Raw genomic sequence first — 18,286 nt, forward strand, 5'->3', positions numbered from 1 at the left:
CCTCTCCAGTGGTCAAATCAATTTGACTACCCAATCTTAGACTTCCAGTCTCCAAAACTGTGAGCTAACTAAATCTCTTTTCTTCATAAAACACCCAGGCTTAGGTATTTAGTTATAGCAGCAAATGGACTAATACAGATGAGTTACTGATCACAATGAAGGAAAATCAGTAAAATCAAAGATAAAACAACAGAAATCATCTGAATAAAGAGAAAAAGTTTGAGAAAAATTAACCTCACTTGAGGGACAACATAAAAAATTCTAAGATGTTTCTAACTGAAGTTACAAAATGACAGAAGATTGATGGAACAGAAAAAAAATTTGATGAGATAAGGGCTAAAATTATTTCATTTTTTGAAAGAGATAAACTTACAAATCTGAGAAGTTTATCAAACTAAAAGCAAGATAAACATGAAGAAAAACACAGGCATATATCATAATTAAGTTGCTGTAAACATAATACAAACAGAAAATCATCAACACACCCAGAGAGAAACAACAGGTAGACTAGTGGTTGCTTAGGACTAAAAAGGACAAAGGGTGAGGACAGTGGTAATTAAAACCACACATTAAAAAAAAAAATAAGATAATGAAAATGTTCTGAAATCTAAAATTAACTGTATTATCCAGGTGCAGGGGCTCAAGCCTATAATCCCAGCAGCTCAGGAGGCTAAGGCAGGAGAATCCTGAGTTCAAAGCCAGACTCAGCAACTGAGTGAGGACCTAAGCAACTCAGTGAGACCCTGACTCTAAAAAATATAAAAAGGGTTGGGGATGTGGCTCAGTGGTTAAGCACCCCTCGTTTCAATCCCTGGTGCCAAAAAATAAAAATAAAAATAAATTAACTGTATTGGTGATTTCACATATCTGTAGATTGAAATACACTGAATTATATACTAAATGAACCTATTTTAGATATCTGGATTAGTTCTCAATAAAACTGTCTTTTAAAAAAAGTTAATTGTATTTCTATGCATTAGTAAGACACTATTAAAAATATAAATTTTACTTTATAATGTATCAAAATGCTTAAAAGTCCCTCCTGGAGAAAACTGTAATTTTACTAAAGCAAAATTAAATAAATAAAAAGATATATAATGATCATGTATTAGAAGTTTTAAGATAATAAAAAATGTCCATTTTTCTCAAATTGTTCTATAGATTAACTGAAATTCCATCAAAATCATAACAGGACTCTCCTGTATTATTTGAGAAGTTGATAGTTAAATTTAAATAAAGAGCCAAGACCAGAAACAGTAAAGACATTCATTAAAGAAAACAGAAGGAAAAAAAAAAAAGGAAAGGAAATGTATTCTCAGTGGCATCAAGACCTTTTCTAAAGCTATGATGATGAAGGCCAAGCGGTTTTAGTGTGAAGAAAGAAGAGCCCAGAGAGAGATCCAAACATATGTAAGTGGAAAACCGTTCACAGCAAACATGGCAGACCAAATCGGATATCCATTCCTGTGTCTCCTCGCTCACACAAATCAAGTTTAGGTGGATCACAGACTTAAAAGTGAAAAGCAAAGCTATCAAACTTTTGGAAGACAATGTAGAATGGGAAAATTCAGAATGGAATAAGAGGGGACTAACTTTACTAACATAAAAACATAAAGCATCACTGAAAACAATGTGGTACTGACGTGCTAGTAAACAGAACAAAGTCCAGAAATACTCCAAAGTACTTGTGGGAGTTCAGTATGATGAAAGCGGCAACTCAAACCAGAGAGAAGATGGCTTTTTTAATAAATGATTTGGACACTTATCTGGGAGGGAAAAACAAAAGTTAAACTGGATCCATATTTCATGTCATGCACTACATAAAGTAAAGATGGGTCAAAGATGCATATGTAAAAAATAAAGCCAAAAGAGAATTAGAAGAAAATACTAGGCAATTCCTTTAGAACTAGAATCCAAAACATAATTGATAAACTCGACTGCATAATTTTTTTAATCTTGCATGGCAAAAAGAAAGTCAAAAGATATTGTATTAAGGGAAATATGCCAGATACAAAGAACAAATATTGTATGATTCCACTTATATAAGGTACCTAGAATAGGAAAATTCAGAAATTCCGAGGTAGAGAATAGAAGTTAACAGAGGCTGAGGGGAAGGAGGAATGGGAGTTATTTCTTAAAGGACACAGAGCTTCTGTTCTGGAGGATTAAGGTCTGGATGGGGAGTGCAGATGGTTGTGCAACACTGTAAAGTACTCAGAGCATCAATGAATCCCACACTTAAGCATGGTTAAATGGCAAATCCTGTTACACAACACAACAAATAAGGTTGATCAGATAAACAAAGAGTTCAAAGAAAAAAAAAACAAATGACAAATAGGGTGGAGGAACAGAACACTTACCCCTCATATCTCAAGTGTGAAACACCCTAACAGAAAAGAAACCAGTAAGAAAAAAGACCAATGCCCAATTTAAAAACTGACAACAGATATGAATGAACAATTAAAGAGAATTACAAATTGCCCTTAATTATATGAAAAGATGTTCAATAACCACTCAGACAAAGGCAACTTAAAACTACACAGGAATATATTTTTCACCTATCAAATTGCAAAAAAAGTTAACAATCATACTCTCATGGAAAAGCTACAAGTTATCCTTGTATTTATACCCTGGTACAAATAAAAATTTTTATATCCATTACTGAAAGCAATATCGACAACACTACAAAAACAAGCACCCTTTCATCATAAACAAACATATGGAAATCTATATGCCAACTCATGTGGGAAATATATATGTCCAAGGTCACTGAAGCATTGTTTGGAATAGTATAAAGTTAAAAACACTCCAAACATCCATCAATACAAAACTGGTTAAGTAAATTATTGATCACTTTTCCATACAATGGAAAACAACTCTAAAAAATAAGAACCTCTCTATTCAGATATACAAAAAACTCTAAAATATAAGATTAGGAGAATAAAGCATCCTAGATACTAGGATACTTTTTATATTAAAAGAGAATGGGAAATAAGAATATATATATTTGTATTGTATAAAGAAACAGTACCCACGGAATGCAAGGGATGAGGGAGGGGCAAGTGGGATTAAAGAGGTAAAAAATGGAAACGATATTTTACTGTGCTTTTTAAAACTTTGAGATATGTCAATGTATTTCTCATTAAAATTGTTTTAATAACTTGATAGGAAATTGTAATCAAGGAACTGTATTTTAAAATCAACTTGAGATACCATTACTCAACCATCAAGGCTGGCAAAAGAGTTGAAGAAAATGTGGAAATAACCCAAATCCCAAACATTCATTAAATTGGAATAGCTCACTATACCATGGGATCTCTTCATAATAAACAAACTATGACACAGTGACAGTGAATGAACTATCAATACGCTCACCCACAGAAAAGAATCTCAAAATACAATTTAAGTAAATTATGCAAATAATTAAGGGGCAGTGTGATTCTATCTATATTAAATTCAAAGACAAGCTAAATGAAACAATGTATTATTTAGGCATAGAGATATGAAAAAACTATAAAGAAATCAAGGAAGTTGTTAACAAAAAAAAAAAAAAAAATCAAAACAGTAGTTACCCCAGGGGCATACAGCTAGTATGAGAGAAAGGTCTATATGTACTTTTAACATAAGTATAAGTCCTCTCTCTTAACTTGGATGCCAAGTTACAGGAATGTTCATTATTTATTCTTGATACATGTTTTACATACCCTTTTTGCAAATAAATTTCACAATAAAAAGTTTTTCCAATATAAAAAATTTCAGCACTATTACCCATCCTTAAAAAAGGATTAAATAAGCATTCTTATATTAGTGTAAACATTCAACTGAAATTATTTAATAAGTATATCAGTTTCATATTCAAAACAAAAATTCTAAATTCAAAAATAATGCCCCAACCCCCTACCCCTCCCATAACACACACACACACATATACTCCTGCTCCTTCCTGCTGTCTTTCCCACCTCAGTAAATGGCCAGTATGGCCTTCTAGTTGCTTGGAGTCATCCTGGATTCCTCAAAATTTTCCCTCCAACCCCACACCCCAAGCATCTGCAAATCTTATTAGCGCTCTTCAAACTACATCCAAAATCCATTCAATTCTCACCTACTTTATCAAACTACTGCAGCCCATGCCACCACCATCTCTCACATGAATAACTGCATAGGTCTCCTTCTGGGTCCCCTGTGTCTGTCTTCCATATAGTCCATTCTTAGGATGTGACCGAAGTGGTCACTTAAAAATGTAAATTAGATAAAGCATCCTTTGCTAAAAAACCCACCTATGGGTTCCATCTCCCCAAAAGTATAGGCCAAGAATCCATCCAACAGCCCAATGCCCCACTTGTGCCAGCTCGCTCTCTCTCCCTCATGCTGTCTGCTGCAATCACAGGGAACTCTTCGTTAGTGCTCAAACTGCCCAGGCTGGCTATGACCATGGCCCCTACCCCTTGGAATATCCACGTTTTCACTCCTCAATTTCTCTTTATCTTTCTCTTTTTTTCTCTCTCTCTAAATATATATATGTGTTTTTTTTTTTTGTTTTGTTTTTTGTTTTTTTTTTTGTACCAGGGACTGAACCCGGGGCACTTAACCACTGACTCACACATCCTCAGCCCATTTTTAAATTTTTTATTTTGGGACAGGGTCTCGCTAAGTTGCTTGGGGCCTTGCTAAATTGCTGGGGTTGGCTTTGAACTTGCAATCCTCCTGCCTCAGCCTCCTGAGCCAACTGGGATTAAAGCAGTACATCACTGTGACTGGCTGCCCAATTTCTTTCATGTCAAGAGTTCAAATGTCACCTTATTAGAGAGGTCCACTGGGACCATTCTGTATTAAACAGAAGAATCCCGTTCTGGCCCATTCCTCCCCTGACCTTGTATATCTTTCTTCAACCTCCCCCACCACCTAATTGACCATATATTTTACTTATTTATGGTCTTTCTCCACTTGCAAGAATGAAAGCTCCATGTGAGAAGAATTTTTATGTTTTGCTTCCTACTATATCTCCAAAATCTAAAAGCAGCCTAAGTAAGGCCTTAATACTATATGAATGAAGGATCTAGTATAGTACTACTTTTTAAACAATAAGCATTCATTATATAAAAAAGATTTCGATTCATAAAATCAAAACTTATGTTATCTCCTTTAATAGGCATGAAAAAGTGAATTCAATATCACTTTAAATAAAATATAAAGCACATGTATGCTTTCCTCTGAATATAAACCACTTCCAAAAAGAAGTGAATAAATAGCTCAGATTCCAATTTGCAAGAAATAAAAAACTAACTTTAAAGAAATCAAGAAGAGCAAAGTATGCCATGTCAGACTGTCCCAAGTAAAATCAAAACAAAGTTACCATCTGACCCTCATACCTCCAATGAAATTAATGTACTCTTGCTATAAAACTAAAAGCTGAAGTAGAAAGCATTCTCTAACTCTATAAAGTAAGTACTTATACACCAACAGGAAAACAGGAAGGGCACACCAGACAGACTAGAAGAAACCTTAAGGTTCATCTAGTATTAGCCTTATTCTTTTTATAAAACAAGAAACCGAGAACCTGAAATGAACTGAAGGAAACAAAAATGTTCTATGTCGAAATTAACAATAATGGAAAAACACTAGAAGAAAAAATGATTTAGTTTGCCTGTTCAGTTGTAATCCTTACTACAGTAAAAATTCAGCTTTTATAGAATTAAAGACAAAATGCATCTCCATGGAAACAGTATGTGAGACTGAGAAGTATGGTTTTCCATGCAGGTCTTCACATGGAAACAATACACACAGAATCAGGGTTGGGGAAGTGCTAAAAAGGGCACTGCCTGATAATCAGGCCTGGATCTGAATTCTGGCTCTAGCATTTACTTTCATCTTGGACATTCTTAGTCATACTTGAGTTCCAGGTTTTGGGTTTTTTTGTTTTGTTTTCTGTTTTAGTCAGTAATATGGGGATCATTAAGACCTACCTTATAAGTTGTCAAGAATGTCAGAGTGTACAGGTCATCTAATTCAGAGTGACACATGCCTGTCTACAGTCTACTTGCAGTGTTTTGGACATTCTAGTCATAGTGGTAGAATGCTTGATAAACACCACCATCTCTGATTGTCTGTTACTTTTACTGCACTAGCCCATCACTGGGAATTTTACCAACAACAGGGATGGTACTGTTAATGTTGCTTCACTAGGAACATTAACAATTACATAACCGCTGCCATTAGGAGCTATATATTTGAGGCAAAATAAAGGTTCTTAGGGTTTTTTTTAAAGATGGAAAGTTGAGAAATTTGTTTCTGACTACAATCATGAAACATGATTAATTATATCATATCAAAACTAGAAAGAATCTTCAGCAAGAATCCTCTCCACAGTAGATTAGATTAGATTAGATGAGACAACCAATTTCTGCTTAAAGGCTTCCATTTTACACTAACCTCTTACTCCAACCTATTTTTTTTTCACATTGTGGTTTATTATATTTCCTGAACCTTCTAATTATCAGAAAGGGATTTTTTCCCCCTAGGAGATAAAAAAGTGAAAAATAATATATAAATATTACCCCACACTCATATACTTCTGGAAATAAAAATTGTTATTGTTTTCATTAGGAGGTAAGAAAGGATATTCTATTTAATAATTCTATAGTATAAAAGTCAAATTCAAAACATGCATCTTGAAGTGTATATTTAAATTCTCATGACAAAATACATGTTAGAAACTCTAGCTTGTAAATATATATAACATCAAGAAAACATACCTGGGATGATATCATTGATGTGCAAAAGAATTGTACTTTCCACACTTGCAAAACTACAAAGCTGTACTCCATCAAATTTTCCATCCCAGTTGCCAATAGGGTTATCCTAGAAATTATAAAAATAATATAAACTTTGGAGCTCTCAATAAAATATAAATATGAAAGTCTGTATTTTCCATAAAAGAATCCTCCAAAATATTTTACTTTGGTAAATTTTAACTATTTGACTAAAAGAAAAAAAAATATATAAGAAATATTTGCCATAGTAGTAAGACTTTTTTTGTTTGTTTCTGGAAAAATAAGAACCAAGAACAAGCAAGTTATAGTAAACCCAGAGATGAACAAAGAACCAAAAATGTTTTTCATACTTTACTGGACAATAAACACAAGTCTGTGGAATAACACCCAACTGAGATTTTAAAAGACATTGTATTCATAGAAAAATTTATAAACAATACATTATTTCACCAGAAACCTATCCCTAAAAGCTGATCACACTTTATATTCCCTGAGCACCTAATCAATTTGAACTATCATATGCTTTTCTGTTCACAGAAAGTCTATTAATTGTTCTTCTGTCGTACGAAGAACAAAATTTTCTCCAAAATGGAGATTTTCTATTTAATATTATACGACAAAGTAACACCAACTACTAGAGCACTCTTTATCAAGCAAACTGATAGATTGGCCAGACAACTGCCCTGAGCACCAATGTGTACAGTGTGCTAAAATGTCCCTGGAAATGAAAATGATTAGAGGAAATTGTACTAGCCATAACCTTTCTCTCAAGGAACATACTTAGAAGTGTCTGGAACCAATACCTGAACAAGCCAACTGGGGGATGGACAGAAGCAAGGGGAAGAGCTGGCAGGACGTACCTCTAGGCAGTCTGCCCTGGGTACACAGGATGATCTGTAGATATCCTTGTAAGAAGGGCAAGGCCTAAATGACTGGCTAAGTTTGGGGCCTCAGCCAGATGACCTGAAGCAAGGAGAAACTAACACCAGTGACTAGTGGCCCTCTTTCTCCACCTTCCCTCCACTCAGCCCACAATGTCTTCTCCAAAAGACTGAATTAAAATTTAGAGACTATTGGTTAAAAGGAGTTCTTTTATAGTTAGCTATCTTGAGGAACTCACATGTTTTACATTGGTTCTAACTTCATGAAGAATTCAGCAAATGTTTATTTAGTACCTAATAATGAGTATCAAAGAGCATTTCTTAAAATTTCCAAGCATAAGATAATAGACACTTATAGTAGAACATTCACATTCTACCCTATTCAGATTATACCTGGAGATAAAAAAATGATTACTAAAAACATTCCCACTGTGAGTACAAGTCCTCTCCCAACTCATCCTCGGATTTAGTAATCCTGTATCAATCGCCTTCTTTGTACCTAACAAAATTTTGCCTGTTTTTCCCATTTGTGATAAAAATGTTCCTAGTCTTTTTATTCTCCTTCTCTTCACGACACAGGTATAACTGAACTTGCCACACTGGAATGTATCCATTATTAACAATTATGATTTTAAGGTAACTTTCAAATGAGTGACATAAACAAAAGCATATTACATGATTCCACTTCCATGCAGTACCTAGAACAGGTAAATTCATGGAAACAGAAAGAGCAATTAACAGGTGGTGAGGAGAGTATAGAGAATTGGTTTAATAGGTATAGAGTTTCAGTTTGGAATGGTAAAAAAGTTCTGGGGATGAGTAAGATGATATAATGAGAATATACTTAATGCCAATGAACTGTACAGCTAAAATATAAATTATTTGTCACACATTAGACAAAAAAATCAGTACCAAGAGTTGAAGAAAATGTGGAAATAACCCAAATCCCAATTGTGTATTCCCATGGCTATTTCTACTTAGGTATTTTCTATAAACCATGTTTTATATTACCATAAAAATCAGACCAGCCAATAAAATTTGTCAAATACTACACAAACAAAACATAAATTAAAAAAAAAAAAACTTTCCAAAATAATATCATAATGTATTGGGTTGGGGTTGGAGGGGTAGTTTTTTGGTTTTTTTATTGTTGTTGTTTTTCTTTTCTTTTCTTTTTTTTTTTTTTTTTTTTTTTTTTTGCTGTTGTTTTAGTTTGGTTTGGTTTGTCTTTTTATTTTGTCTACTGTTCAGCTACAATAAGGCAAATTTAAAGATTAAGAATACTATTCAAGTATTCAAGCCAAGCACCATGGCAAATGCCTATAATTCCAGCAGCTCAGGAGGCTGAGGCAGGAGGATCAAGAGTTCAAAGCCAGCTTCAGCAACAGTGAGGCACTAAGAAACTCAGTGAAACCCTATCTATAAAAATTACAAAAAAGGGCTGGGGATGTAGCTCAGTGGTTGAGTGCTCCTCAGTTTAATCCTGGTACCAAAAATAATTAAATAAATACTATTCAAGTTTATGCAAATTGGAAAAAGAATAAATATAATTCTATGTTCAGATTCCTGTCCCATTTCAATGTTTCTTTATCAAAGATAAATTCAAATGTGACCTTTAGAGTAGACCAAATTGGTCCATTTTAAACATTTAAAGTGTCCAATTTGTACCTAAATTGGCCATACAACTAATACATATATTCATAATGATAATATAATGCAAAATTTTCTTACCATGTCCACACCAACAAAATATCCTAAGCTCTCTTTTCCTGGCAAAACATCACAGAATATAACTGTTCCAGATTCTATAGTTTCTCCAACCTTCAAAGAAACTCTGGAGTTTATTTCCAAAGGGGGAAGTTCAACCTGCATGGTGTCCACTGGGCCTGCATAATCACTTTCCAATCCATTGTCATCATCTTCTATGATTTCCAGCTTGTCCAACGCAACAAACACACCACAGTCTTCATCACACTGAAAAAGCTGTTTCCCTTGATACACCCCATCAGTGAAACCTTGACCACGACCTTCTTCCTAGTTTTTAAGAGAGAGAGATTTTTTAAAAATAGATAGATAAATATAGAAAGATTATCTTTACCCTAGGAATTTCAGAGAAATTACTTTGGAAAAATTCTAAATGACACAGAGAACAAAAAATATAAGATTAGCTGTCACCATTGGATTAAGGATGTTTAAAACATAAGGAAGAAGCTGTATCTGATACTAAAATAAAATTACCTGATAATTTCAAATCATAAGATAAATTGTGAAAAAACTAGACTGGATTCTACATTATGATTCAAACATTAGTTTTGTCATAAAAAGAAATTTTGACCTTAATAGTAACATTAACTTCATTTATTGATCACTTACTGTATGATAGCCCCTGTGATAAATCCTTTATCAATGTATCACAAAGGCACTACAAATTATGTACACTGCAAATTATAGATGAGGAAGCAGTTTAGAGATGTTACCTAGGTTGGCTAATTACCTGGAAATCCACGTAGTAAACGGCTTAACTGGCATCCAAATTCCTGTTCCACTGCTTAAAATATTAAATCAAGAAGCAAATAGCACAAAGTGTATTCTACTGTCATTTAAACAAATTTTTAAAAATTATTTTAAAAGAAGCAAATAAGGCATTAAATTCTATTCACAAGAATATCAAAATGATACTGACATAAATTCTTGAAAATTAAGTTTGAAAACATTCACAGTTATTAGATTTCTGTCCAGCAAAAATAAGTTCCAAAATAATTCTTACATATATTATCAGGGATAACTATAAGCAAGTTTAAATTGCTTAACTTATTAAAAAAGCTTACATCTCATCTAAACCTCATGTCATTATTTAGTAGCACACATTAAGAATTGAGAAACCTATAGATGATAATGTCACAAGATAATTAACATGCTTTAAAGTGATTAATTATAATTGGAGCTAATTTTTAATATAAATAATGTTAAAATTTCAAAGATAGAGAAAGTCTATAATTATGTTCATATTGTCATAGAGAGTTTCCAAGTTTCCAAGCATCATCTACATTGTCTCAATTCATCATTAAAAACTAATCCTGGGGCGGGAGAGCACTTGCCTGGCATACATGAGATCCTAGGTTCAATTCCCAGCACCACAACAAATAAAAATAAAGTAAACCCATGAATATTAAAAATCACAGAACACTTCTGGGAAAACTTACTTTGTGCTTAAAGAAGAAAAAAAATATATGTGCATACAAATACACACAGACACACAAACATACACATGCAGCCCACTAAAATGGTTCATCAAACTTACCAGCAATTCTACTCCAAAGAATATGCCTGACACTGTCCTCTCTGCTAGCAAGGGTCCTCTGAAGCGCACGACTCCTGGGAACTTCTCTTCCCCAGACCTCAGCTGTACCTTCACAGGGCAGCCCACGTCCACCTGCAGGCCTTTACTCAGCCGGCTTCTGTTTTTAAACAGGCTAAGCCTCTCCTCACAGTTGGTAATTGCCAACAGTAACTCTGTGAATTTTTCATTTATTTCTACAACATCCTTTTCGTCAACAAAGAGAACTGCATGAGGTTGCTCTAGGATTTTTAATCCAATCTGATTTTTCTTGCCTTTTGCAGAAGGAACCCTTGAGTGCCCCACAGAGCGGTCTTGGATATACTGTCCTATGCTCCCCTTTGGTACTTTAAGGAGCTTCTGTGTCTGTTTGTCTGTGACACTGCATTCTTGAAGAAGCAAATAAAAAATCCGCTCTTCCCAGTAGGGTGAAGTAACTTTTTCTTGGCTCCATAAGCCTGAACTCATTGTGATAGTAACTTCAGAACATGAACTCAAAAAAATGAACCACTAGTAAGTTTGTCGGAAAAACGCAAAAGACAGATTCACTGGCAGTCCCAAAGTATGTTTTTAGCAATTTGGTGTCCATGCTGTAAAAAGACAGCAAATCAAAATGCCTAGTGAACAAGCAAAAATAAATAGATTTCATTCTCCATGGATTAAAATTAATCTAAATGAATTTAAACTAATTAAAATCAAAGACTGAAAAATCTCATCTGACTAGTAAAAACACACACACACAAACACACACACATGCACACATACACACAAATGAACAGTCTCCAAAACTATCTAAAAGGGCTAAGAGACATATATAACTGGTATCTACTGTAACTGAATATTTAAGGAAATCCAATTTTAAAGTACCTTCAAAAATAATTCAATAATGATTATTTCCAAGGGCTCTAAAATTTATAAAATCAGATTCCAGCAGAAATTTTAAAGGTTAGTCTCATACACATATTCTGAAATTTTTAAACTTTAAAAAGTAACATTTTTAATGGATTCTGCCTAATTTAAAAGGATAACCTGCCTTTTGTACAAATCACACATAAATATTATAAATAAAAAGGTTCTCATTTCTGAATATGTAAATTACCAGTTATACATCTTAGTATCAATCATCTTTTATCAATAAAAATATGTCACATTCTGTAACTTCCACCACAGTTTTTTTTATCTGTATGCTGAATTTTGATAATGGAACATTTTACCTCTGACTCAATTTCATTTCCTTAATCTTGTACATTTTGCTCTTAGATAAGCAAATGCTAATCACATTAATCAGTTATCATTTCTCACAATCCCAAATATCAAACACTTTAATTTTATTATATTAAAAATATCTTAAAAACATATTCTGTAGCATCAAAATTTGGACAATAAAACAGATAAAATTTGCGCTATGATGATAATTGCAGATATTTCTATCAAATATGAAGTGTTTTTTAACGCCACAGTTTTAACTATGCATACAAACATGGAATATACAAAGGATATCTTCTCTGACTTCAAATTTTCATTTAAAATTTTACAAAATTAATCATCTTTTATAATTAAGAAGATTCATTCTCAAATCTGATAGTTAAGAACTACACAATTGCATTAATTCAAATCAAGGACTCTCCTTCATTATTCGAATTATTTTGCTGAAAACAACAGTTCCTATGTATTCTCTGTCACAAAGTTTGTGGCTATTTGGTTTCTAAATACAGTACTTATTTCATCCTTCTTTGAGATGGAGGTATCTATTTCCATTATTCGACTAACAGCAGCAATTGATAGCACTATTGAATTTCTCCATTTTATTCTTGCAATTAAAAAATAAACACACCTAAAACTAAAGAACCAAATTTAAGTTTAATCATTTCACAATGAAACAATCTGGCAAATCTATACACACAGTAACTTTTTTTTTTTTTTTTCAGAAAGCATTGCTAAGTAACGAAGTATTTCACCTGGTGAAGTTTTTACAAGTCTGTCCCTCTATAAGCCAAAATGAGACTTGCAGGTTATCCAGGACAAGCTCAAAAGCTGACGCCCCTTCACCCCAAGATTACTGTGGCACTTGTGCAACACAAAATGAAGACAGAGCAAAGGCAGCATAAAGAGGTTCTCCTCTTTTTTCTTCTTCTTTTGTAATGTACTTGCTGTAATTCCACTTGAGGGCACTGTCTACTTCAGCAGGAATGGAATCAATTTATATCTGCCACTTATATAAGACACCTGTGGACACCTCACTCTTGGCACTGCACAAACAAAATCCCTTACAGGGTTTCCCAAGCAGCTATCCTCCATTCCCTTAATTTGTCTCTACGCCTTTAGAGTACCAAAATGAAGTGTTTGCTTGTTTTCACTAAATTGCTTTTTAAATGTCAGCACTTTTCAACAAGGAAATTATTTTTTTCCTTGACCACTGAACTATCATTAGGAATGTAAATTATTATATGCAACTCTCAATATGAAAGGCTGTTTGTTACTTTGTTAAAAGGCTCTACATCACACTTTCTGAGCCCACTTGCTTGCTTTCTATAGATCTATGGTTGTCTCATACAATCAGCCATTTTCTGTGGTTTCCGGTAGTATGCATTTGACTCCTTTTACAAGCCTTGTTGCTTTCCAACTTATTGCTTCTAATCAGTTCTGAGAAGCCAGATGATGAGATATGTCTGTATGTTTTAAAAAGCACCAAAAACAAAAAGAAAATGCATCTTTAGGAGTAAAGTACACAGGTTTTATTGCAAAGATATTACTTTGCTCCCAGAAGGTTAAAGTAGTCAAAAAGCAACCTCCAAAACAGTGAGCTGTTTTGGTTCCTTTTAAAATGTATTTAAATGGGGCGGAAGATAAACATTTTTAAACGGTAAATCAATTCTATTTTCAGAAGAAATACTTTTTTAATATCTAAAAAGCGTTATCTTCAAATACTAAAATCAGAAACTTCCTCTGATTTTATCATTTACATGCCAATAATTCTTATTCCTTTGAATCTCTAGCTTAAAAAATTCATGTCGCAATTTAAAATAAAAACCCTTAGTGCCAAAAAAATTATCAAAGTAAAATAAATTATCTGTAATGCATGATGACACTATTTTTTAAATGAATTTCATTGTAAAATTGATTTTTGCAAATCATTTAAGAGATATAGTCCACAGTAAAAACTGAAATGACTACTCAGTTTATTAAAAAGTTGAGGGCAAAATAGTTTTCAAGCACCATTTTTTAAAGCGAACTACACAAGAAGTGGTAACTTGTTTGCTAACTTGCAACAGCACAAGTGGGCATGAATTTAGACTCAAAAACAGCATGTAGACAACTAGAAGAGTCAAAGCAAAAGTTATAAAATATTCAAAACACATTATCCAAAAATAAAAAGCATGTGGCCTTTCCTCTTTTAGAAAGAACACATTAAGAAAAGGTTTGAAACTACAGTATTAAAAATTAATTATTTTCATTGCAAATTATAGAGAAAGTTGAATGGGAAAGCTTATGGCTCTAGTCTAAAGATACACGTGATGATAAACTTGATGATCATTAATATTCTCAAAATCCCAGAATTACAACAGAAATATGCCAGTACACATTTCCCCCAGCAAAGCAATGAATATAATGCCAAAATTCTTTCACTGGGATATGCACAATAGTTAAGGTTTAAGAACCCCAACCAGTAAACCCTAAGTCAAGACAATATGAAAGATTTAAATCACACTGTAAATGAGTTCTTTGTCAATTAGGAAGGCTGGCTTGTGGGTTTAGCATTCTGATGCACACAGTACTGTGTTAGACACTGACAAATACAGAAGATTTGAGATAGGATGACTGCCTTCAATAAGTCATCCATTTTATTCAGCTCCTGCCTTTAAGCAAAGGTCATAGGAACAGTAAGGCAACACAAGGAAAAAGCACAGCCAAACTCAAAATCGGGGGTGGAATGGGGAGGCGGAGGGGTCGGTGTGCAGTGGCAAATTTTCATTTGTATGCTCTTATTTAAAACTTTGCAGGTGGAATCACTGTGAGGGTGAATAAATAAAAATGACTCATCTAAATACTATCATATTTCAGGCTGAATGACTGATCAGACCATGAATATTTTGTTAATTAATTTAAGTTCTGAATGAAGATTATCAAAGAGTTAGAATATAGTCGTATATTTAAGCCCCAAACCATGCTGAACAGAAGGGTTTTCTTTCTAGGACACTGAAGATGAGGTAACAATTTAGTGTCACATAGATTTGAAATCATATCTGGTTATCTGAGCTTGTTGATGGTCTGGATTCATACTAAAGCGCATTTAACAATATTAAGATAAAATCAGTAAACCAAGTTAAGGGCTGAAAAGTACAAATACTGGTCAGTTTCCTTTGAATGAAATGAAAAGGAGATGATCAAGAAATAAGTCTTACACAAAAAATATTAAAGAATTATCAAATTCTAAGAGACTACACATAGAACAAATGATCATTATCTACATAAAATTGACAGTGGTTAACCTATCTAGAAGATACAGTGTCATTTGGATGCTCAAGTTACCAGGTTATACCATTCATAAGAACCTCACAGAGACAGGTGTAATTCAAGAACTCTAGCATCTCCTGCGATACCCTGTCTGTTCTAAAAAACTACGGAAGCTATCTAAAACAAAACACAAATTAGAATATCAAATACTGCCCTTAATTATAAATGGCAAAGAGATAGGATGATCAGCATGTACACCCAAAAGGACATGTGAGCCTTTTTCAAATGCTCCTAGGTAGCTACAATGATTACCATTTTAAGAAAGAACATCGCTCACTAAAGGAACAAGTTGTTATATTCCTCAACAGAGAATTTATATTCCTAAATAGAGAGATTCCAAGAACAGTAAAAAGACTTGGTTGGTTTCAATTTTCCTCATAGATTAACTCGTGACACAAGCACACAGTCCCTAAAACAAGTGGGACTTACAAGGTTACAAAAAAAAAAGTCTGACTCTTGCATCTGAATATTCAAGTCAGAAGGACAAGGAACACTGCTGTCTCACTAGAGTTAACCCTAGCCACAGTACTCCCAAACTGTGAATTCCCCAATTACTTCATCTTTGTCCCTCCAGGGCCCAAAGTGATAACAGTTCAAACCAAAAATGCCATTTCCTCAACCTGTTTAAATTATTCAAAGCTTCTTCAGGTTAAAAAAAGAAAAGCACTCAAGAGTTGGAGTATTTAGCAAATTTTTTGTCTAAAACATCACTAATTCTCTAAATTAGGCAAGTCAAGAACAACTTTCACACCACTTCATTGTTACAAATAAAGTAGAAACAAATAAGGTAATTTTCACAATTACAAACCCAAGTTGTCTTGAGGTTCATTTGAAACCAGCTTCCAAGAACATCACACCATATATGAGGCTTATAAAAAAAATCTGCATCGATGATATTTAAAAAAAAAAAACAAAATTTAAAATCATAGTGTAAGAATCAGGAACAAAGAGTGAATAGTGTAAATACTCCCTTCTCCTTCCTTAAATCAAACAAGAACCACAGCACAGGCATGCCAGACCACAGAAATCATTGCTGCTTTATGTCTGTTCTTTTATATAACAAGTGCCCTGGCCTTATCAGCTCTTCACAAAAGTTACCACCCAAAAAAGCCTTCTTTGCAAGAATGCCTTGTATTTTTGCAGCAGAACATCAAGAAAATGTTGTGGGCAATATCAACACTCAGAGTATATGAACTTAAATAAGAATTTCAGAAATCACTTTTTCTTTGTACTGTTCTAATTTAAATCCACCCACTACCCAGTAGGGACCCACAGGCTAAATTTTTAGAGCCATTCAACCTACTCAGGGCATGAGGGGGTGCATAGAAAATCGACAACTGAATGCACACCCTCTTGAGGCCTGCGTTTTTCTCTGGGAGCCAGTGATTGCAAAATGAACAATTTTATTAAGGTCCCTAATTATCCCCAATTCAAAAGGAAGGTATGAACGCTCCTTAGCCAAGAACATAACTTTTAGGGGAAAATAAGGAAGAGGGAGGTGGAAGGGATGGTGGAGGCTGGGAGACTGCAAGACTACAGGCTTGGTGGCTGAAAGATGACAACCGTCCTAAAACATGCAAATGCCAAGGGGTGGAATAAAAAAGATGCCAAGTACATGAATAACCTGGCAGCTGACCCAGCTGAGCACCAAACTCAAGAACACCATCTTCCTTGGTGTTCTTCACTTCACGATTTCCCCAGAGATCCTTAATAAAACAATAAAAAGAAAACCAGGAAGAAAGAATACCTGTCTCAACAGGGCACAAGCTTTCAACTAAAGAACTCCGAGTTGTTGTGTAAAATCATCCTCACCCTGGAACAACGAAAACTGAAAGAAAACGCAGAACACGCCATTTACGAGGCCAGAACCGGGACAGCTCTTCCCAGACCTAAGCCACAAATACCCCCAAACCACAGATCATACGCCCCATGAGATATTAAAACCCGGAGCTCTCGGTGCCAACTAGGGCCTTAGGGAGCCAGTCGGAGGCCCGTGCCTCAGTTTCCTCATCTGTAAATGGGGAGGAGTCCAAGGAGGGAGACTGAGTCCTGCGCTGCTCCCACTCCAAGCCCTTTCTCCTCCCCGGGTCCCGGCGGCGGCGACCACGCTCCCAGGACTCGGAAGCCCTCCGGAAAGCCTGGGGGTGGGTGGCGGGGAGCCCGGGCTGACGTCAGCGGGCTCAGCACCCCGCGGGCCTGGCTGTCTCGGGCTGGCCCGGGCAACTAACGGGCCGGCGCCGAGGCCCGACGGTCGGGGCCGCGGCTCGAGGCGCCCTGAGGCCGGGGAGGAGCGCCCGCGGGGACCCGGCCGCCAGCCGTTCGGCCCCCAGCTCACTCACCACTTTGGGCAACGGGGCGTCGCCGCCCGGGTAGCCTCCCCAGCCCGCGTCCCGGGCCGGCCCGGGCGCCCCACACCCACCGCCCCAGTATTTACCTCCGACGCGCGGCCCCCGCACAGCCGAACCTGCTACCTGGTCCCGCCCCCACCTGCCCCGCCTCCGATCCGCCGGGGTGGGGGGAAGGAGCGGGGGTGGAGGAGGCAACCACCTCGCTAACCAATCGCAGCCCGAGCTGCGTTCCTGCGTGCGTCCTGATTGGGCCTTCCTGTGACAGACCTTCCTCCAATGGCTGCCGGCGCGGCGCCGGCTGAAGGGACTTTCCGCTCTGTCAAGCTCGGTGGAACCAAAGGGAAAGCGAAGAGAAGGGGCGGAGAAGAACGGGATGGGGGGCGGGGAGCCCTGACTGATTGGACAAAAGGCTGTGAGTGCTGCGTCACCATTGGC

At 35.7% G+C, this 18,286-nt stretch overlaps 1 protein-coding gene across 15 annotated transcripts in view; it reads right to left on the reverse strand.

Moving 5' to 3' along the window:
* Positions 1-17,985, reverse strand: part of Cyld (CYLD lysine 63 deubiquitinase) — a 142,844-nt gene extending 124,859 nt beyond the window's left edge. For 10 of the 15 annotated variants that reach the window (XR_007105356.1, XR_007105358.1, XR_007105357.1 and 7 more), the window contains exons 1-5: positions 17,843-17,921; positions 17,251-17,331; positions 10,953-11,605; positions 9,383-9,685; positions 6,753-6,858 (exon numbers count right to left, since the gene is read on the reverse strand). Coding sequence is in view for 11 of the 15 variants with exons in the window: in XM_047527748.1 (XP_047383704.1) it covers positions 6,753-6,858; positions 9,383-9,685; positions 10,953-11,456 (913 nt within the window). In the remaining 4 variants the exon portion in view is untranslated. The other 5 variants (XM_047527739.1, XM_047527744.1, XM_047527742.1 and 2 more) reach the window with 5 other exon arrangements.
* Positions 17,986-18,286: the final 301 nt, after the last annotated feature.

The sequence above is a fragment of the Sciurus carolinensis genome, chromosome 16, assembly GCF_902686445.1.
Source record: "Sciurus carolinensis chromosome 16, mSciCar1.2, whole genome shotgun sequence".
NCBI classification, from domain to species: domain Eukaryota; kingdom Metazoa; phylum Chordata; class Mammalia; order Rodentia; family Sciuridae; genus Sciurus; species Sciurus carolinensis.